The sequence below is a fragment of the Strix uralensis genome, chromosome 6 (genome assembly GCF_047716275.1).
Source record: "Strix uralensis isolate ZFMK-TIS-50842 chromosome 6, bStrUra1, whole genome shotgun sequence".
Taxonomy (NCBI): Eukaryota; Metazoa; Chordata; class Aves; order Strigiformes; family Strigidae; genus Strix; species Strix uralensis.
The window spans coordinates 28862965-28887435 of record NC_133977.1 but is presented as its reverse complement, the minus strand read 5'-3'; the positions used below and the strand labels follow the sequence as shown (position 1 = coordinate 28887435).

The following is a 24471-nucleotide window of genomic DNA, read 5'->3' as shown; positions in this document are numbered from 1 at the left end:
AGTAAATAGTCTTCATCTCAGTACAGTTGACTATTTGCAAGAGTCATTAATTCCTTTTTGATCTTCATATACTTAACTATAGGTGAAGTCAAATTTTCCCTGGTTGCTCTTTTTCCCTTCTAATATGTTACCTCACCAATTTATCCTGCTTTCTTCTGTGGCATTCCATTACAGTTGTATTTTAGGAATGAGTAAGCAGCTTGTGGGCAATTTTCTCTACAGGTTTTATTCACTTTTGCTTTTCATTATTGATTAGCAGTTTCTATTCTCCTCTTCTCTTACACTCCCTTAATAATAAATATTTATGCTGCTCCATCAGTTTACATAGTACTCTGCAGACCTCAAAACAGGCGGAGTGCTGTCCCACTGATCTCTAGTCTTTCCATGCATCTCCTATGCTGCTGTTGGGGGCTTTGGGAGCAGAGATGATACAGCTTTGCTGGAGAGGACCCGAATACTGAAGGTGCTCGGTGCATTTTGCTCCTTTGGAGCTCCCTGGGAGTAGAAGACCTTTCTACTTCTTCAAAGAGAGGGGAGGGGACATACCTGTTGGTGATACTTCATGCAGAGAGAGTGGAAGTACTCTGGTAATTTGCTTGGCATGTCTAGAAGAGGTGGCCCATGTGGTGCATTATGCAGTCTGGCCTATGTGTGGAAACAGCAATTGCCGTTAAAAACCCACCGATCTTTCATTCCCTGCATGTTGGGCCAGTTGCATGATGAAACCCGCTGACAAACTTTGCAGGGCTTGCTCAGCCTGCTGCATGGGGTCCTCCTCTGCTGGGGCAGAGGACCCAGCCTGCTTCCAGTGAAACTCGACCTGCCAGTTCTGCTGTCTCAGCTGCTGTAACAAATCCTGTCTTTGAATGCTCTCTCCATGCAGAATTTGCATTGCCGCTCCCATGAGGTGTTAAATGCCACCAGCAACTCTTCACTGTCACTACAAACCCTTCCCTCCAGGGCACTGGTTTGTTGCTCCTTCAGGCACACTTCCCAAATGATGTAGGAGGGAGTTGTAGTGGAATGAGTCTAACTCGGCTGTTGCAGCTTTAGGGACGTCTCTGGTCTGGAAAAACTTGATGAACAGATCTGTGGCTGTGTAGGGACCAGCCCAGCAAAGCCGGTAGAAATTAAATCAGCCCAAGGATTTTCTTACCGTGGGATTCAATAGGAAGAGTCAAATGCAGACGTGATGATTGCAAGTGCATGTGGCTGTCCATCTTGAGGCCTGTTTAGTGAAAACTGGGTTCATCTGTTTGCCAAAAGCAACACACTTTTCCTTTTAACCCTCAGCAAGCCTTCCAGCTTTAGTCCAGCCAACACCATCATGGTTTATTTAGCAAGGCAAAGTGTGGTGAGGCCGAGGGAGCGGCGTGAGAGAGGCCACAGCTGGGCTTTGTGAGAAGCAGGGATGGGGCAAGGGAGAAAACAATTAGGAAAAAGAAAGTATTTCGGTGCAGAGTTTGAGTGGGACTTGTAATATTCAGTGGTAAATAGCCAGTTAATCAATGCCAGATCGTCTGCTGGACATCCTCTTAATTACTTCAGCCTGTGCCAGACACTGATATCCTTGAAACCTGAAAAAATCCTATTACAAGGTGCTTTTATTGGGGCTCAGCCAACATGCTTTGCAGGCTTTTGAGGAAGAGCAGCACATGACAAGAACGAGTGCCGATGGGCTGGGGCTGTCAGGGCAGCAACAGGGGTGGCACTGGAGGGGTCTGTCCCCGTATTGGGGCACCCTGTACAGCTTGTCAGGAACTTGCAATGAATCCCACACTCTGGGGTGGCGTCCCAGCTCTCCAATTAGACAGGCAGCAGTAAGAGCTGCTGCTGCTGCTGTTTTCCATGTGCTTTGGCTTCGTTCCTGTGCCCTCAGCTTGTGCCAAGGCCCTTCTGTATTTGTGAAAAGGCCAGGCATTTTTCTTTCCCTTTAAAGAAGAGGTGTCCTGGCTCCCAGCCCCTCGCAAGGGCTGTGGTTGATTCCAGAGACATGATGGAGGCGTGTGTGGCAGACAGCAGGTGCATGTTGCTTTCTGAAGCTCACCCCTTGATTAGGGGGTCTTCAAAACCTCTCTCAACAGAGTATGAAGACCTGCACTTTGGTGTTTAGGTCTTTCTGATTACTTGTTCCTGTGGGCTAAGCACTATGAAATTGTGAATAGGGGGAGGAACGAGAAGATCACTATTTTTTCAGTTCATTCGGCATCCCATGAAAAGGTCAAGCAGCACATCTGGGGGAGGAGGACATGGAATTAAACTGTGAAAGTAATTGCTGTAGGAAGTTGGAAATGTCCTTCATATAAATGGCTTCTAAAAGGAAGTATAGAAATTCATAGAGGGATGGCTGGCTATGAAATATGAAGATCCATGTGTAGCCTCTGGCTTGGAAAGTCCCTACACCATTGGTTTCCAGAAGCAGAGCAAAAGATCAGTCCTATGCTCCTCCTAACATCTGCTGCTGACCACAGCTGTAGCTGCTGGTGGGTCACGGAGATTGCAGCCGAGTGCTGGAAGAGCACGCTGGTGCCTTGGCAGGGAGACATGAAGAAGTGTCATGTGCTGGGGTCTCAAACAAGCTGTGTGCAGCTGGATGGGTCTACTCTGCTCCTCCCTCAGTCTCTGCATGGATGAGCCTCTGTGTCATGGTCAGCTTGTGTTTCGGACTTGTGACTGGTTTGGTCTCTGCACAAGGAACCGCCACGGCCCACTTCCTCTCTCACTGGTGAACATTGCTGCAGGTGCCCTCCGCTGTCTCCTCTTCATGGCTCTCAGTCGAAGGGGGGTCAACACGGCTTGCACATAAGCCATATTCAGCTCATGGGGCATATGGGCCTTGAGCAGAGGACACACAGTCAGAGGCTCTGATTGCAGGTTTTGCTTTATATGCACTGCAGTATCTAAATTTTCTGCCTCACCAACTTTGGAAGATGCGGTGTCCTTGTGAGGATGACTTGGGTTGGTCTTCCCATGGGTACAGCTCAGCTGGGTTCAGTTGGAAAGCCTAGAGGGATTTTTTTGATAGGAAAGATGTCTCTGCTTTGTGCATATGAGCCATGCTGGAGGAGGGGAAGAGGACAGGGAGGGGTTTAGAATTCATAATTTGCCTTACTGACTTCCTCCCAAGGAATACAGAAGAGCTTGTCTTTTTAAAGATGGAACTGTTTTCCTTTCCAGTGAAACAAGAATGCCTGAGTAACTCTCAGACCCACAGCAACACCCACTAACAGTTTGGGATAGGAAGTGCAGAGCTTAATTACATTTTGACCCTCTTTCACTTCACTATTCAGATGTTTCTTCTCTTGGGCTTGAAGTCTTGTTGGACCGGGACAGGAAGGACCTGGGGAGCTCATTCGGCTGCTGCTAGTATGCCTTGCATTTTGCTCGCTTCAAGGGTGGCTTTTGTGTTTAGACATCTGAGAAAAGATACCAGGCAGCGGGGATAAAAGATGGTTGGACTTAGCACTGCAGCATGAAATCAAACTGGAACACGGCATTGGGAAAGCTGACAGTGCTTTGAATATCTTACTCTTGTAGGAAGTGGGACAGGCAGGACATTGCCTGCTTCCACTGGAAGAGTTGAAAGCCAGTGCTTACAAGGTGTGACGCTGACTGAACAGGACTCCCTCGTGGGTGGCAGGCAGGAGAACAAGTAGCTGATGGTCAGGTCAGCACATCTGGGGAGATGACTGATGGGGGCACAAAACAGATTGTGGGACTGCTGCATCACAGCCATGATGTGTTGTGGTGTGATGAGGCATCACTTTTCATCTAGCCACTTACTCTGAAGCTGCAGTAGTCCTGGTTTCAGCAGGTTGTCCTGCTTTTAGCAGGTATAAAGTTCCTGGGCTGCATGTGTGGGTTGCATCCTGTATTAGCATTAACTAGCATAATGCATCTGCTGTGCATTTGGTGCTTGGTGAAAGCCAGGCTGCCCACTGAGCGGTCCCAGCCTCAGTCTGTAGTGAGAAATGCTGTCTGGGGCAGTGTTTTAAAGCCAGGCTCTGGAGACACTGCTGGTACCTGTGCATGCCAGATCATGGTCTGAAAGCTGTGGTGAGATGCTGGGCACGGGTCCCTGGGAGGATGCTGCAGCCCAGCAATGGTACCCTAGCTCCTTCCCACAGGAGGGACTAGTCCTGTTGTTCTCCCAGTGGCTGGGAAGCACTTGGGGTGGCTTAGTGGGAAAGCAGCCAGCTTTGCAGCCAGTACTCCTCTCTGTTCCCAGCTATTGCGTGCCTGGTGTTTCCTTTCACAGGGAAACACAAGCATCTTCCAGTGTAGGAGCTGGCAAAGGGGCTTGCAGGTAACCTCTCCTCTGTCTGGGGGCATGAAGGACCTTTGTGCTTCCTGGAGGAGATTTCAAGCACCCCATGCATCGGATGCAGGCTTCCTGAGCTGGGCTTTTCTGTTGTTCAGGCCACCTGGAAGGATGTGCCAGAGGAGGCTTGCAGCGTGATTGTTTGTGAGCAGTAGCTGGCACTAGCACAGCCTGCGCTGGGTGGATGGAGGGGGACGTGGGGGCTGTGTTTTGATTCTGCTTTTCCTGTTTGTTGTAACTTGGCAGAGGCAAAGTTTCAGAGACTGCAGGGGCAGCAAGATCCTTTTTCTTTTCTTTCTTTTCTCCCTGGCATGTACTGCGACACTTTCCGCCAGTAACTCTGATTTTTTTCCAGGAGGGAGAGTGGGAGGGGAGAGTTGGTGTGTCAAAGCTCTGCAGCTTTAGAGCACATAAACCCAGAATATTTAGGATGGGGTTCATTGTCCAGAGGTGAGACTTACCTAAAAGGAGTCCCCAGCGTGTAAGCAGCTGTCACAGGGGCTTTTTTCCCTGCTTCGGGTGGGATTTCAGTGGAAAATATTTTAAAAAGGAAGAAGGAAAAATCCAAACCCAAAACGCACAAAACCCTCTCCCCAAGGCCTGTTCAGAAAATGGAGATAAAGCAGCAATAAAGTCAAGTGCTCAATTAAGCCAGATGTACGTGCTTTAAAGCACTAACAGATGCGGCAACAGTGGCTCTAATGAAGTGGAGCTTTATGGACTGAGTGTGATGGAGGCGGGTGAGTGTGCCTGTTGCTTCCCGACAGGGAATGGCGCAGCAGTGCTTTTGTTCTGGGGGCTGATGAAAGTCCTCCGAGTATGTGGGTGCTCAGAGCTGATGTTTCCCACTGTCTCCGCGGCTCCTGCCCCCTTGCCCCTGGGATGGATGCGGTTATGGTGCTTTTCAGCTGCAGTGGTCTGAGAGCAGTGAGGGTGGGTTAATTATAGCACTCCAGGGCAAACTATTTCATGACAGCCTCCCACCTTGGTGCTCCTGGGAGGTTTCGGTGGCCCCCTTGATGTGTTCCTTCCCCAGACCCTATGCCTGGGGCATTACATGCCCTTAAATGACTGCCACACTTTGTTTTGAAAATCGGGGGGTTCAAAAATGCAGCAGAAAGCTGTGAGATGCTTTCAGCTGTAAGAAGATGGATAAAGGCCAGGTAAAACCTGATATTCACATGCTGTACAACACCTGCAATATATGGCATGAGTGATGCTTGCTGCAGAGCAGCCAGCTGGGTTTTGGCTGGGGAGGCTCACCTGGGCCAGGCTTAGACCATGTGCAGGATTGGTTTGGAGAAGGATTTCAACATCAGTATGCCACAAGCCAGATGAATCTGTCCAGCATTTTGGGGTCAACTCCATGAGAATGCCAATCCTTCTTGAAGTCAGGGAGTCCCCTGGCATTTTCTTAGAGTAGCTCAGTGTTTTAACTCTTTGTCTTGTTAACACAGGCATGGGTGGTTTGCTCTAACTTGGGGACCACCCCACCACCACATACCACCAGCTCCCCCCTTTAAAGGTCTCTGCCACAAGCCTGGGTATCTTCCAAGCTTTTAGGTGGTAGCCAGATCCTCCCACCTGGAAAGGGGTCCTGTGTAGATCAGATGCACAGCAAACACACCAGGGCACTTGGTGCTGAGCGTGCTGGCTGGATGTACATGAAATGCTTTCTGGAGCTGATTGAGTGGAAAGCTGACTGTTGCACATCCGAGCTTCCCTTCCAGTGGTTCAGCTGGCTTATCACATCTGTCTCCATCACTGTGTTTTGTGGTGGTCTGTTTTTTAAGCTTTGCAATGCCTCCCTCCTCCTTGGGAATGCAGCTGACTGATGTTCCCCTTTCTTTTCTTCCTTCCTCTACCACAGTTTTATGACTCTCTCTTCCTGCCTTTTGCTCAGTGGGAGTCTGCATACTCCTGAGGTTGGAGCTTGGGCAACTTCATGGGTGGCCCAAAATACAGAGTCGTTTGCAAACAAAGTGAGATCCAGCCCCTTTTTCTATAAAGGCAAGAGACCAAAGCAATGACAGCAGAGCAAAGCAGCAGGCTGTCTTGCAGTGCTTCCCTCCCACCTATGTGGGAGGAAGCTTCCCCTTGCGAAGGCCAAGTGACATTGATCAGGCCATGCTGTAGCCTCTGGAAGCTGGAAGTCGCTGAAGGACCATAGAGGTTGCATTACTCGCATGCATGGCTGTTGTTTGCCACAAAGTTATTGCAGATAAGCTGGTCAGCTGATCTGCAGTAAATTGCTGCCTTCTGGTAGCCTGTCCATGAATCTGAGCCCTTCATGGTGTTACTGCATGTGTGTGCGTGTCATTCAGCAGTGGGACAAATCGGCAAGTCTTAATTTTTCAAAACTCCTGTTTATTTCAATAGCAGTGTTGTATCAACAAAGACTTAATGCCTAAGCAGTGGCAGTTGCCTTATTGTAGTAAGTGCACATAGTAAGTCAAATAGTAAATGTGCATAATAAATACATGTGCAAGACCAGGTTCAATCCCTTCTCATGGTGCAGATGAGGTGAGTTCAAATTCAGCTCTACACCTACCTGGGAGAAGGAAGAAACAAAGGTTAAAGAAATCCAGCAAAGTGACTTCAAAACTGAGTGAAATATTCCTCGAGAACAGATGAACAAAGTGTTTTGATGTAACCTGAAACAATTGCAGTGTTGTTTAGCTTGAACATCAAATGAGAAAAAAAATGTAGTCTGTGAACAGCTCGACTTGGGACTTAAATGTGGGATATGGCAACTTGGTAATAGCCCCCATGAGGAGGGAAGGATAATGTCTGTGAGTGCTGGAGGCAGCTGGGAGATGCTGGTGGCCAGAAGAGACTCAACTAAATTACAGCAGATACTGCCTCTTTCCACCTACAATTCAGTGCTCTGGTCATATTTGGAAGCACTTGTGCTTTGTGCCTGGAGAATGCAAGTTTGGGGGGGGGCGAGTAGATGCAGGATTGGCTTCAAGGGCTGGTGCTTGGCTAGGGGGCTGCATGGGGACAGTAGATCTAGGAGACCTTGAGGTGACGCTGTTGGTAATTGCTGTTGGGTTCTGGCAAGGTTTCTGAGGAGAAGATAGGAAGGAATTACCGTACTAATAGTGCATTTTGAAAAGGGCAGACTGAGGAAATGTGCAATGAGATTTGGGTGGGTGGTGAGGGGAGCCCTGGACTGAGCCGCTGTCTGGAAAATTGACTGTGGAAAAGTAAGATGTTATTTAAAAACTAGTATTACGAATGGCTGAAGTTCATCCCATTTGCATGCAATAGTCGTCATAACTGGAGAAGCCAATGTAGCTGAGAAGGGAGTGGAGCAATACCGGAGATAGGCAAGAGACGGCTCTCACAAGCAGGGTGGGGCACTGCTCTGACCTTTTAGGGGTTTTAAGTCTTTTTCACTTTACTCATAGTATATTTTTCCTCCTGGTTTTGAAGCTTTTCCACCTTTATGCAGGGCAGAAGGTCAGACTTTTGGCCTCTCTGCACACAGCCTTCCCAGAAGGTGTGGAGAAATACTCTGCCGTAGGCTCTTCTGGTCATGCCCTGTCCAGACCCACTTTCCCACCAGCTGTTGATCTTGATGGGAGTTGTGAACAGGAAGCAAAGGGCGCACTTGAGCTTCCAGAGCCAGAGAACATCTTTCTGGTGAGCTAAGCCATCCTTGAGGATCCAGGACAGGCAGAGAGCATTGCAAGAAACAACCCCTAGACTTCTTATATGATAAAGACCATAAAATTTCCCTCAGCCACCTCTCCTTGGAGCAAGATGTCTTGTATTTGCCTAAAGCATCCTATCCAAGAGGCACATTATGTGGGTTTGAAGACCCCGATGGACACATGCGAGCACTTCCTCCAATAGTACGTGTTTCCTTGGTGCAGGTTCAAATTGATTTTTGACAGGTCTGTCTCCAGCTAACTTGGTGTTTGCTTGTCACTGCCTGCACCTAGAAGGGTAATCATCTTAAAATAGAAGAGTCTGAACAGGTCCTGTATATCACACTTTTTCCAAAAATGTGTGAGGGAGGCAGAAATGTTTTGTGTGAATTCAGGGAAGAGTTTCTTATTTGTGATTGCGTGTCCATCAGATCATCAGTTTTTCATCAGCCCTTTCTGGCAGGCTGCAGACTGTCGAACCTGGGAATCAGCCTTGTTAAGATTCACAGCTCCTGTAACTCTGCCAGCCTTTGGCTCTCCTGCAGAAAAGAGAGGTACAGCATCCCAGTGCTGAACAGAGATCACCTAGATAATAATTAACATGGAGGCTGCAGTAAGGAAAGCTTTTCTGTGCTTGCATAGTCTGGACTGTGGGATGCAAAAGTCCCAGTGGGCTTGGACTTGGGGTTAGAGATGAGCCTGTGTTTCCTAAAACAAACTGGAGAAATAAAGGTAATTCAAACATAGCAGTAAAACCTGTAGGAAATGAATGAGGTGGGTTTGTGGTCTGGTTTCATTGTGGAAGGAGCCAAGCTTATACTAGAAGTTGGTGCAGGCTGTTTGGGGTGGCTGGAGCACCAAAGACCACACGGATGCATTCGAGTGACCAGGGAAGGAGAGCAGAGACTTGGCCTGGTAAGGTTAACAGCTCGTTTCATTCAGGCAGAAGCACCTAATGACTAAGTAGCAGCTACTCTGGGGATTTTACAGATGGGGTCAAGGTCAAATCGGGAAGCTGCAGTGCAATTAATTTAAGCTTGGAAGTGTTTTCAAGTTAATTCATTTGGTTCTGCTGGGAAGGTTGCAGCTTTGTGGAGGGCTAATAGGGGAAGTGTGTTGAAAGGGCTGAGATACGGTTCACTAACAAAGGGGAATGCTTTTATGGCAGCAGGGAGCTTGGAGAGCCTCACTCGGCAAAACCTTCCAAACATGTTAAGGTCTTTCCCCTGAGCAAGCTGCCTTCACACATGTTGAAGTTAAGCACATGTGCAAAACCGCTGTCATCAGTCACAAGACGAGACCCTCTGGCTCCTCAGCCTCAGCTTTTAGGTGAGTCTGGAAAGTCTCTGCTGTAGGTGTGCACTGGGATGCTCAGCAGCCCCACATTTGGGGGAAGAGGTGGGTGAAAGAAGAAAGCAGGATTGCAAGTGGAGGTTGGGTAAATGAGGGGACTTGAAGTGTTCCCCTGTATTTTTGAAGGACCTGAACGGTGTTTTCCCTTATCATTCTTGGCACGCAGTGAACGGCTGGCGCGGGAGGGAACAGGATGTTACAAACAACACTTGCAGCCTCGCTGTTGGCAGGAGGAGGGCTGGAGCAGACCTTCCCCAGTGGTGGTTTGTGCTCTGCTGGGTCCACACAGAGTGGGCTGGTGATGTGCTACACGGCCCATCAGTCAAATCGTTTGGAAAGAAAGCTAACAAAATGAACCCTGCTATTTTATCTTTTCAGCCTGGCTGCACATTTCCATGAAATGGTGGAAACTTACTATTTTTGAGAATTGTGTTCCTGTTTGAGATGTAGTTGGCATTTGCTGACGTGTTTGTAGATATATTGGGAGGTGGAGGGGGAGGAGGACTAATAGGGAGACAGGCAGTCATGCAAACACATGCACATGCAGAAACACATAGAGGCAGGCTGTGTTATTGCACAAGTCCTGTATCCTTGGGAAACCAGTCTACAAATATGATTAAAAAAAAAAAAAAGACAACTGTTTGAAGTAAAGCCCGAGGGAAGGGACATCTCAGTCTCTGACATCAGTTCCATTTCAGTATCACTTCTGTGCTTGCTCCAGGGTGCCAAAGGAGTTCGTGTGCGATGGGGCACAGGTGCATTATAGGGCACTGTGCAGTGGGTAAGAAGTTTTTCTCTGGCTCTGGACCTAGGCGGATGGAGGAGAGAAAGTTGCTCTCTCCAGCCACTAGGAATGGGCAGAGAAAAGAGAGCGAAGCAGGCTGTTGAAAGCTGCGCTGCGCCGAGTCAATGTCCCCGGCACTTTGGAGGAGCATAAAGCATTTCCTGCAAGACGCCCGAGCCAAAGGAAGGCACTGGGTGCCCCTTGGATCACCCCTCAGTGCCAGCCGCTCAAGGCAGGGAGAGAAGCTTGCTAAGCAACCCCTGGCCAGGACATGCCGTTCCCTCCCCAGTCCTGCCCTCCCTGCTGTTAGAGATGGGCTGAAAAGATCTCACAGCAAAAATAAAGGGTGTTTGCAGAGCCTCAGGGCTCTTGGCCCCAGGGGATCTTAGAGTTCTTTGTGTACAGCTTATCACAGAGGTAAAACAAGCTCTTAGAGACTGATGCAGGAATTTTCTGGCTGTGGTGTGCAACTGCCTTGCTGTTACTGAAGATAGTTGGTGTGATGAAATAACCCTGAGGAGTGCAGGCAGGCAGAAGATCCTGGGAACCTGCCCTGAGGAGCTCCTTGGCAGATGGAGAGATGCTCCAAGCTGATCTCCATCTCTGTGTCTCATGGGAGCCCTCAGTTCTGAGAGATTTGGGGGACCAGGCTCTCTGCAGCCCTCCCAAAAGCTGGGTGGCATGGACACCCCTAGGCTGCCCAGGAATGCTGGTTGTGTGTTCTCTGCAAGCAAATCAAGTGCTTAAACATCCATGTGTCGCCTGTGCAGAACTGGATGAGGCAAGCAGAACAGGCTGCTAGCTTGGGAGGGGGGACCAGGAGGAAGTACGTGAGGGGTCCCTGTAGTTGAATCCAGAAAGGGATCATGCATGACTCCTCCCCAGTTAGGCTTGTCAATGGCTATTAAACCCAGTCTAGATGCAACCTTTGGCTCCTGAACTGCTGATTCCCAGGAGGAGAGCTGGGGAGGGATTGCTCTGTAACTGTATCCTTTCTTCTGTTCCTCCTCTGAGCATCCATGTTCAGCCTCTGTGAGAGATGTCCTGGGTCAGGGCGACTTCTCTGCTCTGCATCCCTTCTTCCATTGCCCCCTCTCCTACGTGGCCCATTGCTTATACTCCCTCTCTGGCATTTCCCAGTCACACTTCTTTTTTTGTGCAAAGTGAAGAGTGAAACTTGAGTGGCTGCTTTGGTTTCGTCTGTCTCTGGAGAGCTGCATCCCAGCCTGGCTCCATTATGCCTGGGGCCAGACCATGTACTGGTGCCCCAGTGCTTCACCTCTGCTGCCAGCTGAGCTCTGACCGATGCTGTGCTGTGGCTCATCGCTTTGCAGTTTGGCAGCGGTTATCAGCAAACCCTAGGTCCTTTTTGGGGTAGGATGGGCCAGAGGGCCCGGGGGGGACTTTGTTCTTGGCAGCTCCTGCTGCGAGGAAATTGCAGCGTCGGTATAATCCCTGCTGGCAAAAGTTTTCTGAGGTATCTGAGCTCCAGGTCAACAACACCCACACTACAGCTATTGCACAGGAACCTTTGCTCAGGGCTCTCCTAGAAATACTTTACAGACTGATGAAGCAGAGGTCACTGGGGCTGCAGTCGGGGTTTGTCTACTTCTTCCCCACCTTCCTGCAAGTAATTCTCTGACCATGGTTCTCGTGCATGTTAAAGGTCAGGTTTAAAGGCCCTGCCTGCTCTCAGGCTGTGAAGGACAAGTGCTGGGTTCCTGGCAGCCTGGGACAGGCAGTTCTGTTCCTTAAAATAAAAAGTGGCAAGCAAAACCCAGAACAGGCACTTAAATTATTCTGAGATGGTAGAACTTGTGGCCACAAGAAGCTAAAAGTGTTAGAGGAGACACACTGCTCAGAGTGAAAAATCACTCTCTGGATGCCGCATTCCTGCAGTCCCAAGTGTGCTCGCTCCTGTGCACAGTGTGGTGCCAGGGCAGGAGTGCAGGCTCCTGGGTTTGCTCATTGATTCCCTGCGTGGCTTTGGGAACACTCTCAAATTCAAATTTTCCCCTGCCTTTGTTTTTTACTGTGTGCAGCCCAGGATGAACACCTTTCTCTTCAGTGTAATTAATGAAATTCATAGTGCATTTGCGTCTTCAGAGAGAAAGTGATGGCCAACGGAGGCTGCAGTTGCTGCGGCAGGGAGACCTAAGCCCCGTCCAGCCCGGGACACAGCCAGGACCCGACGCTAATGGCAGGGTGTTGAAGGCCACTTAGGTGAAGCTTTCTGTGGGTCTGGGCCCTTAATCAGCACTTAAACGCTATGCAAACACCGTGGGCAGATAAGCAAATGCATGTGAAACCCTCTGGGCAAGCTGTCCTGCTGGAGAGGACGGCTGTCGTCTTGGCATGGTGCGTACTCCCTGTGATACAGGCTGGCCCTCTCATGCTAAGTGAGTGCTACTGGCTCATTCCCGTCCTGCAACCCAGATACGCTTCAGGGCTCTTCAAAGGGATAAAGATGTATTTTTAACTTCAGGCAGCTGCCTTTTTCTGTGTGGTGCTTTTTTCTTCTTGCAGCTCGGGAAGTGGCAGGTTGTTTTTAAGCCCCTCTGTTTCTCAGCTGTCTCAGCGGAGGTGCCTAGAGGTCTCAAACCAGATTCCCGAAAATTTCAGCACTGGAAATTGGTAGCCGCTTTTGAAAATGTTGGCGAGACTGTGTAGCTCCCTACAGACGTTAGCTGATGACCGTTTGAACACGCTTTCACCCGCCAAGTCCTCGCCCCATTGAAGCCAATGGGAATTTTCCTTGAAAAACACCATAAAGAAATCATTTTCTTGGCGTGGAAAGAGGTGTTTCATGGGCTTCACATCAGTGTTCAGGAGAACTTCAGCTATCTGCTTTGATTCCTGCCACACTTGTCCCACCCTGCACAAAGCTCTCTACCTTTTGATCCAAAATAGCACAGGAGATGTTTTCCACATGCCATAGGAAAATGGAAGAACTATAAAACATAATTGTTTTGGAGTTTGGCACCATTCCGTTCACAGATATATTTAGTGTGAATTGAAACTGGTCAGCAAAAGGGCGTTTGCCAGGATGACAAACAGATTAGGGTTGTATGTCTGAGGCAATTGCATACCTGCCCTTCCCATGCCGGTAGGGTTGGTGGGTGGCTTAATTGTTTCATGGATAGTCATAAGCAAGCACGCACAACTCACTACTTTTGGGCAGCGTTAAAAAGCATTATCTGGCTGTAAAAGCTGTCGTTTGGCTCATGGCATGCTCTGTGTTCTCCTGACCTTGAGTCTTGATGTCTCCATTCTTGTCGTCACTACCTGTCCCGTTTGCTCTTTGAAATGTGGTCCGTCACACCTGGTGCTCAGCCTCCTCCCGTGCATGCAGCTTTTCCGTGAAGGAAATGTCAGTGGTTTGCACATGGGACCAACCTCTTCTGTCCCATCTTTATTCCCCAGTGACTGACTCCAAGCCCCAGGTCAGGAGAGCTCCTCCTAAGAGCAGAATTGGATTTGGGAGAGGGAAAAGCTGTGATGGGGCTCTGGCATCAGCCCAAGGTCAATCAGTCCAGCTTGGCAGCAGGTGAAGGTATGGCTCGCCATGGCTGTCTTGGCCTTGGAGAGGAGAGCTTGCACTTGATAGCAGCTAGACCTTCCTGGCCTCTGCTCCAGGCTTGCTCCTGTGGTGGTGCCTGGGGAGCCAAGACCAATCTCTCCTGTCCCTGGGTGTGTTCATGCACGTGGTCTTGCACACTCTGCTCCCATCAGTGGTTTTCTTTGGGCTGACATTTGTTAGCATTGGAAAGTGAGAAAAATGAGCAAAAATATTATCAGAAGCAGGTTTTGTGAATGAATCAGCCGACAAGAGGCTTACCAGCTTGCCTTCATTTACTAGCACAGTGCTTATTTGGGCAGATGTCTATATATTTTAGTTGGAGGCAGGAAGGAGCGAGAATCGATGGGGGAAGGCACTGCTTCCAGTTTGCTGCTTTTCCATCAGTTTGTACCATCGGTTTTCTGAATGAAGCAGGGGACTGCAATGTGTCTGAGATGCTGCCCTGCTGCTACACTTGTTCCTCTGCTGTTGTTGACAGCTTGGTGGGACAGCAAGGAGAGGAGCACAAAAGATGTTGGAAGGCTAAAACCCTCCTAAGCAGCTCATTGAGGATCAGAGCCTGGCCAGCCTTGCCCGTCTCTTGCACAGTGCTTTTTCATTTGATCCTGTATGAAGGGCAGCCTCATGGCCTTTTCTCTTCTCACTATGTGTTTCTAATTAATGGGGAGACTGGTGTATAAACAGAAGATTCCTGCTCAGAATATTCCTTGTCCGGCTCCTAGGATGACGGCCAGACGGCAATCGCCAGGCAGCAGCCCAGACTTTGAGCTCGCCCATCTGGCTATCAAACCTGGTCCCAGTTCTCATCTGGAATCAGTGTTGAGGAAAGTCATGGACTTTGCCAGATTGGTTTTGCCCTGTGTTTGCTTTTCAGTTGCTACCTAAGCAGCTAAAAACCTGCAGACCAAACACATTTAGTATTTCTGGGAAGTGGGACAATCCCAGTACTGGGAGATCTGAGGCCAAAATGGTGAGGAAGTTCAAAAGGGTGTTGGACAAATCCATTGAGGGATGGGTCTCTTGGTGGCTTTTAAATCCTGGGGGTCATATGCAGTCTCCAGACATAAAAGTGCTTTTACTGATGGTCTGCAACACAGATTGGGAATGGTTCTTCTGACATGTGTCTGCAAGCAGCTGCTGGTGGTCTCTTGTGGATGGCATGCTGGGCAGGAGTGGCTCTTTGATCCAGCCCACTTGGGCCTTTTTTGCTATCAGCCTGCAGGCAGCCACACATTTGCTGAGTAAGTTCAGACAAAACTCTTCTTGCAGTTTCTCCTGTGTGAGCCTGGGGTTGTAACACCTGAAGAGAGCTTGGAAAGCTGTGGCAGAAATAAAACACTTGCTATTATGATTTTCACTCTCTGTCATGAAAGTAGAGCTGTGACATGACAAAACATCACAATGCAGCTTCTGAAAAATAGGCAATGTTAAAATCTGTAAATGCTTTGTATGCTTGGTCTTCCAAGAAGCAGGAGAGATCCATAAATTAAGCACTGTCACATGAGTTGAACCATCGCTTGCCCTCCATCGTGCAGTTTCATGTGATTTCTTTACTCCTGTATAAGTGCCTGAGTTCCAGAGTGCTGGAAAGCTGAAATCAGAGGTGCCAGAGAGAATGCTGATGATGGGAGGCTGGGTGCTACAGTTCTTCCTTAGCATATGCTAAAAGACGCTTCATGTTTGTCACCACTGTAGGACCAGAATGGCCTGGTCTGTCACTGGTGTGGGACCTGTGGAGCTGCTGAAGAGCTCCTATATACAGAGATATATACAGAGACATACTTAGTCTGGGTTATTGTGGTAAGAGGTGATGTGCGTGCATGGGTTGAATCATAATTTGGGCTGGAAAGGACCTCTGGAGGCCTTGGTCCAAGCCCCTGCTTAAAGCAGGGCCAGCTTCAGTGTTAGATCCAGCTACAGTGTTAGACATTCTTGCTCAGCCAGATCAGACCAGGCACCAAGGAGGGGTCAGCTGTCACCTTCTGGGCTTCTGGAGCAAGCAGGAGGAATTGAGATCTGTCCTAATTGCCGCTGCAAAGTCCAGAGGGACTGGTGTCTACAGCATCGTGACCATTGTGTCCTACTTGGGCAAGGATTGCTGTCAGAAACAGCACCCAGTGAACTGGGAAAATGCACAAAGCAGAGAGTGGAGGAGGTGGAAAAGTCCAGCGTTCATTCCCAGATTTTTGCTAACTGATTTTGAAATGGCTGAATTAGCTGGGGGTCTTGTGGCTTGCAGCAGTGGTGGAGTTGGACCCAGGACACATGGGGCTGTTCCACGGTCAGCAAGAGTGGCTAAGTGCAGAAGTAGGTAGAAGCTGAATGAGTAATGCACTGTATGACAAATGATGCGAAAGATGATACAGCAAAGATGATCACTGAAATGGCACAATCTCCGAGGGAAATTAGGGTGGCCGTAAAACAGAGGCAAGGCATTTTTGAAATTGAGAATTTATTTTAGCACATTAATATTGAGTAAATATTCCTGGAGATACTCTGGGGGATGATAGATGAACTTAAGGTATTGTTACTAATCACTGTGGTTTTAAGTTTTGGACCTGAAGTACACTTGGCATCCCTAACCCAACTGGACTTCTGAGGGGAAAATTACATTCTTCAGGAAGTAATTTAGAAGGTCAAAGAAAAACCAGAAAGAACTTCTCCAGCAGTGATTTCCCCTGCTCTCTAAACTGTCTTTTAGTGTGGTAATAACTCCAGAATGAAAGGATCTATTCTCACCTTCCAGATGAAAGGGCTAATGCAATTTAAAATTTTTGCATGCAAAGATTTTATGGTTTGGTAACTGGCCATGCTTGAAAGTGATCCAGGATGGGATGAACACGTGAGAAAGTGCCTGGCTGAGCTTGACCCTTTCCTTGTCTGCCCTGTCTCCTGCAGATAATGGCGATGACCGGTCTGAGAGCATCCTTGCCGAGAACCACGTGGATGGGACCACAGGGATCCTGAGCGGAGCTGGCGGGAGGAAGCCCATGAAGTCGGGCATGAAGGAGCTGGCAGTTATGAGGGAGAAGGTGAACGAGCAGCAGCGGCAGATGGGCAAAGTTGGCAAGCCCCATCACAACCATGAAGACTCGAAGAAGTCACGGCTGTCGACGGGCAGGGTGAGAAGGCAGGAGGGTGTGGGGAGCTAACGGAGGCAGCTGCAGGCTCACCAGGGAAATGCTGAATGCAAAAGCCTTAGTGACATTTGCAACAAACTGTCTTAAGAAAAAAAAAAAAAAAAGAGAAAGAAAAAAGGGGGGAGAGGAAAAAGGAAAAGTAAACGTTTGTTTTGGCCTGAAGCTGGGGCCCAGCACACCATCTGATGAACTTTGATGTCCTGGCGAGGAGGTGTTATTTTCATTGCTGCTTCACCTCCTGACAGCAGAGCCGGGGAAGGGGGGGTCCCGCTGGCTTGACACCTACCCCCTCAGGGGTGCGTGCATGCCCTTTGCCCGCGGACTGGCTTTCTCACACCCTTTTTCCCTAAGGAAGTGCCAGGAATGGCCCAAGGGGATTTGTGGGGGCTGTCTGCCTCCTGCAGGGCAGCCCCAGTCCAGGTTGAGCGGGAGGGCCCCGAGCCCCCGAGGATGAGCTGCGGGGCTGTCACATAGCAGGGAGAGTGCCCGGAGTCCTCCCTGTCCCCTCTTCCCTGTCCCTGTGTGTCTGCCCTCCAGTCCTTGGCTGTGGCTTCCCTCTAGTGGGCAGCTTGGTCAAAGCAACTAGATGAGATGGGGATGGGGATGGAAAGCCTCCCCAAAAGGTCCATAATACATATCTCTATAAACATATAGGGACAGAAAGGGCCTTAAAAGAGAGCCCTCATCCCCTCCAAGCAGCAGGCAAAGTAGAGGTTCAAAATAAGGTTCAAGCACTGTCAACTTAGAGAGCTCCCACACTGCTGCTGCTTCTTGGGAAAAAAGAAACCAAACCAGCAACTGCAAAAGCAGAGAGGTGCGGACTCACTCCAGCTCACATCAGGCGTAATTCAGCCATACTGCCTTGGCTGGGAGCCCTGGCTTGGGGCTGCTGTGGAGCGAGAGGGATGCCTCCAGAGGCTGGCTTTGCTGGGTGCTCTCATTCCTGGGGCTTCCTCTCCACTCCCATGGGGTCTCATATGCTTTGAGTTGCACTTCTGGACCAAAGCTGCATCACAGGTGTGGGATCTAGGCTATGCTCATGAAAACCCTCCTGGTCTGTCTGGATTAATCCTGCTTCACATCACTTGTTACCACCAGTGGGACCCATGGGAGCATCTCTGAGAAGTCTCCTCCTCTGTGTCTCCACTGCCTGTGACCTGGTGTCATGCTGGCTCTTGGCCACGTGAGGCACGTGGCACATGGGAGAGATGTGCATGTCTCCCTGTGTGGATCTCCACACATCGGCATGCACAGGCGTGCAGCACTGTGATTTTGGGTGCCTGCAGGTGAAGTCTGCAGCGGGACCCTGTGGCAAACCTGTGTCATGAGGAGGTGCACACAGGTGTTCATCCCTACTGGTGTTTCTGCTGTCCAAAGTGTAGACATTGAATAGTCCCATTGCCCTCATTTTTTTTGGTTTTGTTTTCTGCTTTCTGGACTCTTTTCAGACCCCTTGTCAGCAGGAGCTGGATCAGGTCCTGGAACGTATCTCCACTATGCGGCTGCCAGATGAGCGAGGTCCCCTGGAGCACCTCTACTCCCTCCACATCCCCAACTGTGACAAGCATGGCTTGTACAATCTCAAACAGGTAAGTGCGGGGGAGAGCCAGAGCCCTGGGGCTGGCTGCCTTCCCGGCAGCAGCCCTCGGCTCAGCATGCATCCCCACCATGGACAGCCACGGAGGACATGCACAGCTCAGGGCTGGGCTGATGTCACGCACATGGACTGAGCTGTGGGGTTAAACAGCAAATATCACACGTGGAACAGACAGGTTTAGTAACAGCCAGGTGCATCTGCAGCCATGGGCTAGCAAGAGGAGATGAGAGACCCATGTCCACACGTGGCCGCAGGCAGCCCAGAGGCAGAGAATCTGTTTAGTTCAGAGCCCCTTCTTTCCTGTGAGAGCTGCTTATCTGTCCAGGTCTATTTTCATGTGCTTTGAGCCAGGTCTTATCCTGTCTGGGCCCCACTACAGTGGAAAAGCAGAGACAGGCTGAATGCTGGCCAGTCTTGCAGACAAAGCAGAAAACACTTCTCCTGGGGTCAGGAAGGTTTCTAGTGCACTTTACTGGTTTTCCTCCACAAATTGAGGCTGGTCCCACAGCTCCAGGAGGGATTCCTTCCAGGCGTGAGGTGGGGGTTGGGGTGCAGCATGCTTCTGAAAGTATTTATGGGACCCAAAAGGACTCGAATGATTTAATGTGTGTCTGAATTCTGACTTCTTGGCTTCATTCATGCAAAACCAGCAGGTGTCAGCAGCTGAGACATGGGGAAAAAAATGCCAGGAAGAACCTCTTGGGCAGCAAAACACCAGCTTGTCCAGGGTTGACTGGCAGCCACGTGTGAATAGTACCTGCATATGAGCACCCCTTATAGCTATGTGTAACTGAGCCTTTGGAGGAGACCCCAGAAAACCTGCTGTTTTCATAGCTAAGCCTTTTTCTCAGGGCTACTTCTACCCCTTGATCAGGCGCATTAAAAAAAAAAGTAGGATGCTCTGAGATAATCTCCCTCCATCTCTTCTCTCTTCCCTGTCCTGCCTGGACCCTCACCCTCCACTTCCCCCGAAGAGCCCCATGGGCTGGCTGGATCCCCCAGCATGAGCACACTTGGAAAGGGTGGATGGAGCAGAGCTGGCAAATTCCCTGTAAGGATATGAGCCATGTCTGGGGAACGAGCCTGGGCAATGCAGCGATGCATTGTGTGCTACAAAGGAAAAGACAGTCTCTGCTGCTTCTTATGCCTGGGAAACAGCCTGCACTCAAGGGTGCAGATGGGTTATGCACTGGTCACTGGTGGAGAAAAAGAGAGGGAACAAAAATTGCGTTCTCTTCTCCCCACCCCTCCTGCCCTGGTTAAGGGCAAACAAGGCAAATGTGAAGCGATACTCATTTCCCTCCATCTGCGTTTCCAGAGCTGAGCACCAGCTCTTTCTCATTTGATGGAAAGTGGATGCCAACAAAAGCATTCCCAGTTGCTCCCACCTCCTGTGGGCCAGTGCTTGGGTGGAGGGTGCCTGGATGCACTCTCCTGATGGGGAGATTTTTTTCTTCCTTTCTTTTTATTCCCATGAACAAGGCTGTATTTTGACCTCAGTCCAGCTGCAGAAAATGGCCTGAATTCAGCTTTACAGAATGCACGCAGAGGCTGACCTGCTGGAGTAACCTCTGTGTCTCCCACTACACCCTATTCAGAGATGTATCTGCTGGGGGTGGAGTGATAAGCATCAGGTTCAAAGTGCCTGCAGCCCTTCCAGGGCAAGAGGGGGATGATAACCATTAGGGCAAGAAACTTCTCTCTAACCAGAGCAGGCTGGGTGGGGCAGAGTCCAGGGCACCATAGTCCCTATCTCTGTTCTGGGAGAGAGTGAAACCCTGTTTGGAAAAATATTTGTGTGTGTCTGTGGGGGCCTTGCTTTCATGTTTCAGTTTGTTTAGCCCAATTTGCAGGTGAGAAGCAGCTTACACAGCTCCTCTGTCAGTCTGTCTCATCCCTCTTCCCTCAGGGATTTTTAACTCGATGGATGCTTTCATCCACAGTTGACAGAGCACAAAGCATCTTGGGAACAGTTGTCCTTGTGGTTCATTAGAATTGCCTTCTTGGTCCCTGGCACAGCCCCTGGGGGAAGAGGTCCAGCCCTCAGCCTGGACTGCTGGAGCAGTGATGCTGGTGCAGCACAGACCCTGGGGTGTCCAAGTGTAGCATCCCCAAATTTTGCCTAAATTCAAACTGATGATAAATTAATGGAGAAACCCCAGCTCTGCCTGTGTTTGGGCTTTGGACTGGTGGGGCTGGGAAGGGAATTTTGTTCCCCTATTGCTTCAGCTGATGCCTGTCCTGTCCCTCTCCCTGCAGTGCAAGATGTCAGTGAACGGGCAGCGTGGCGAGTGCTGGTGTGTGGACCCCATCCATGGGAAGGTGATCCAGGGCGCACCCACCATCCGTGGGGACCCTGAGTGCCACCTCTTCTACACAGCCCATGAGCAGGAGGACCGGGGAGCACATGCCCTGCGGAGCCAGTAGATGGACGTGATCCCGCTCGCTGGAGGCGGCTCGCCATGGCCCCAGTGCTGGATTTTACATGGGTTTCAGCATGTCTCTTTAGGCTCTGGAAGAGACTGGGGTTGGGTCTTGCGTGCTGCCCTCCTTCCCCTGCTGCCCGGCTCCTGGGGAGGGGAGGGATAATGGGAGGGGAAGGGCGGTGGGGGGGTTGCAGGGAGAAGGGACTGCTTTCCTATAGTCTTTCACCCAACGTAAGCCAGAGAACCAGTCTTTTTTGCTCCTCACCCTGTGGTCCTGCCCTCCCTGCTGCTTCATGGCATCTTCTCACACCCTCCAGCACAGACCGCTGTGTGCTCCCCGACACCTCCCAGGGGACAAAAACCCTCAACCATGGGCAGGAGTGGAACAAAAAACAAAGGAAAAAACCCACCCTTTCCCCCTCTTTCCCTCCCTTCCCCGAGACCAAAGACTGTAAATACTGTCGCCTGCCTCTTGCGTCCTGCCGGTCCCCTGTGCCCCAGCCTGGCCATCGGTTCTGGCATGGGATGCAGTGTGGGAGGGAGGGAAGGAGGAAAGACTCTAGCTTCCCAGCTGGATCATGCTGGCGTGGTTGGGATGCATCCCCCAAAGAGGCATTAGTGAGGGAAAGGGCTAAGGGTGAGACAGCCCCCTCCAAAATACCCCTGGGTGCTTCCTCTCCTGGTGCTGGGGCACAGCCAGCCCCACAGGGACCCAGCTCCAGCCACTGGTCTGGAAGGACAGGGCCTTTGGGTGACGGTGAAGCTAAATGCTTGGTTTTCCAGGAGATTTGAAGGGCTATTGCCCAGTATTTCTTAGGAACAGCTTATGCTGAGGGAGCTAAAGTGAACTTGCTGGGGCTGGGTGGAAGGATGCCTGTGTAGATTTAGGATAACAAGCCAGGGAGTGTTTCTCTCTCTCTCTCTGTCTCTCTCTCATTCATTCATTCTTTGTTTCTAGATAGGAAAAAACCCATCTAAAACCTGCACTCCCAAGCAGCTGCCCTTGTCCCTCCATTTTTGCTTGGGACTGGAGTGAGCATCTGCTATTCAGCACAGACTTTTTCTTTTTTTTGTAAGTAAATTACAGTATATATCTTGCTTTGTAAAGGCCCTGACACACATGTACCCCTCTGCCCACATACACATTTGTATAGATTAAATCCAAGTGATTCCAGGCGCTCTCAGAGGTTTTGCGCCGGGCATGTCGCTCTGAGGAGAGATGTGTCTCTGCTATTATTTCACCTGTTGATTTCTTTCTGTACAGAACACACCAATGCTGAGAATAAATAACTTCCCCATCGCCTAAGCAAGGAGATTTTATTATTTTCTTCCTTTTTTCCCCTTTTTTAATATGGATACCATTTGCAGAGCAATTGCAAAAATCTTCTCACAGTAAAAGTCTCAGGCTTTCCTTAAATGAAATCAAGGTGGAGAAGTGGGAAATAAAGCATCTCCTGATTTCTGGCAATGCTTCTGAGTAGCAAACAGCCTCCAGATCCCAGGTCCTGTGTGGGGTTAGGTTGAACAGGGTGGAGGAAAGGGGTTCCTTGGTGAGTGTGGGTGCTGGCTGGGAGCACCCTGTGCCTGCATGGTGGGCGCCAGGCAGCAAAACTACCTGACTGTGACCATGACCTGCAGGGATGAGACCAGCCCCCAGTGACTGCCAGCACACCCCAGAAATGCCAAATGGTGCTGGAGAAAAACCACATTGGGGTCTCCACTACTGATACCTCCTCATCTGGGGACTTTGATCTGAAGAAGGAAAGGCAAAAAGCCCAATGGGCTCTGGAGGAAGGGGAGTGCTGGGGTTTGTTGCTTTTTTCCCACCTTCTTGGCCCCATATTTCAGATCCCAAGTGTGAAGAGCATAGGTGGTCTCTGCAAATTAAGCTGCTCATGACTTAGACGGGGTTTGGATGTGGCAATGGATGAGACAGGGAAAGGACCCCATTTGGAAAGTCAGGGGTGGGGGTGTGTGCACGTGGATGTGTATAAGGGAGTGAGTGCACGAGAGAGAAAGAAAACACACCTGCATGCAAAGCCAAGTAACTGTAAAAATGATGCTACCTGTTTTGTGTTAACATCCAAGGGTGTTCTGCTTTTTCATGTAAACCTCGCACATGCTGGCTCTCATCTGCAGTTTGTACTTTTTGTTTTGTTTAGGAATCAGGAAGTTTTCTTTTGTGTTTTTCTCTTTTGGAAAAGCTGAGCTACATAAAGTTGGAATAAATTAAATGGGATGCCAGAAAACTGTCATCTTCCCCCCTCCCCACTCCCCTCTGTTCATAGAACATCTTTCCTTGCCTAGTGCATCACACCCAAATTTGGACCTGTTCATCTTTTGTCCAGGGGGTGTAGTAAACACCGGGCCCGACAAGCGGTGATGGGACTTGGGCCTGTCATCGTTACTGGTCCCAGTTGTATGAGCAGGGAGGAACTGGTGTCACTCGTCCACTGGCCTGCTATGTTCCTGCTCCACTCGTGGTACCTTGTGAGTCTGCAAAATGTAACCATACCCTTGAGTTCTCTTGAGTCGATATCTGGCCAGCACGTGTGTGGAGCCCATCTCCCTGCCTGACAGCAGGTTGATTTGGTGGAAAAGGGTGGTTGTATCCTACTTTGCTGGGCAGAGAGGGCAGCAGCGTGAATGCCCTGTCCGGCGTGATGCTCGTGAAGCTCCTTGAACTGCTGAGTGGCTGCGTGAGGGCGGTGGTTTCCTGCTCCTTGAGCAGGTGCTTGGGCAAAGGCTCCTCTTGCCCAGCACAGGGACCTCGGGGACCTTGGCAGATGCTTGGGCAAAGGCTATAAGGAGAAGGGAGCTCTGCTCTTTCCAGCTTCCCAACCTTGGTATGTCAGGGGGCTTCTTGAGGTAGCAGGAGCGTCCAGTGGTGCTGTTCATTAGCTGGTAGATGGACCTGTTCTCCATGAATCATCCAGGCTCCTTTAAGCATCTTGCTGTGGTTTTGGTCTCTTCTGCATCCCCTGCAGGGGTTCCTTGGCTGAGCAGAGCACTGCAGGGAAAAACCCTCCATGGGGGACCCTCCAAGGGCTCTCTCCTTTGCTTGCTCAAAAAGAGCAAAATTTGAGCCAGCCAGAAAGTCAGCCTTTGTGTTTCTGTGTGAAGTCTTTGTCCAGACCGGGCTGCTCCACAGGTGTAGGGAGGCCTGGGCTGCGTGTGGTATCAGGGCGTGGCTGAGCTGCTGCACTCCTGGGGCCATGGAGACAGTCCTCTTGAAGGTCCTGCACCTTCTCGAGGGTGAGAGGTGCTGCCTAAGGGAGCATGATGGTACAGTCCAGTGCTTGGGGCACCACAGGGAGGCAAAGAATAACAATAATAATTAAAACTCCAAGCTGCATTCAATTAAAATTGCAGCATTGAAGGAGAGGCCCTGTGTGGCCCCGACAGCCAGCATCCAGGTGGCTGTGGTTTCTGTTTGGCCTCCCCAAAGGAAGGCAAAACCACTGGGCTGCTTCCCCATCTGTTTTTTCGTACCCCATGCTAGTACACTGAGTGGGACTGGTGTGTGCTGAGGGGCTGGGCAGTGGTGGGGAGCACCAGGAAAATGTATGGGGCTAAGAGGTAGTGAGCACATGGGGCTGCAGGGGAGGGGGGGA

General features: G+C 50.1%; 1 protein-coding gene across 2 annotated transcripts in view; it reads left to right on the top strand.

The window, feature by feature from the left end:
* Positions 1–23106, top strand: part of IGFBP2 (insulin like growth factor binding protein 2) — an 82506-nt gene extending 59400 nt beyond the window's left edge. For both annotated transcript variants that reach the window (XM_074873504.1, XM_074873503.1), the window contains 3 exons: positions 16593–16816; positions 18283–18423; positions 20691–23106. In XM_074873504.1, coding sequence (XP_074729605.1) covers positions 16593–16816; positions 18283–18423; positions 20691–20858 — 533 coding nt within the window. In that variant the 3' untranslated portion in view covers positions 20859–23106. The remainder of the gene's footprint in view (positions 1–16592; positions 16817–18282; positions 18424–20690) is intronic.
* The last annotated feature ends 1365 nt before the right edge of the window (positions 23107–24471 follow it).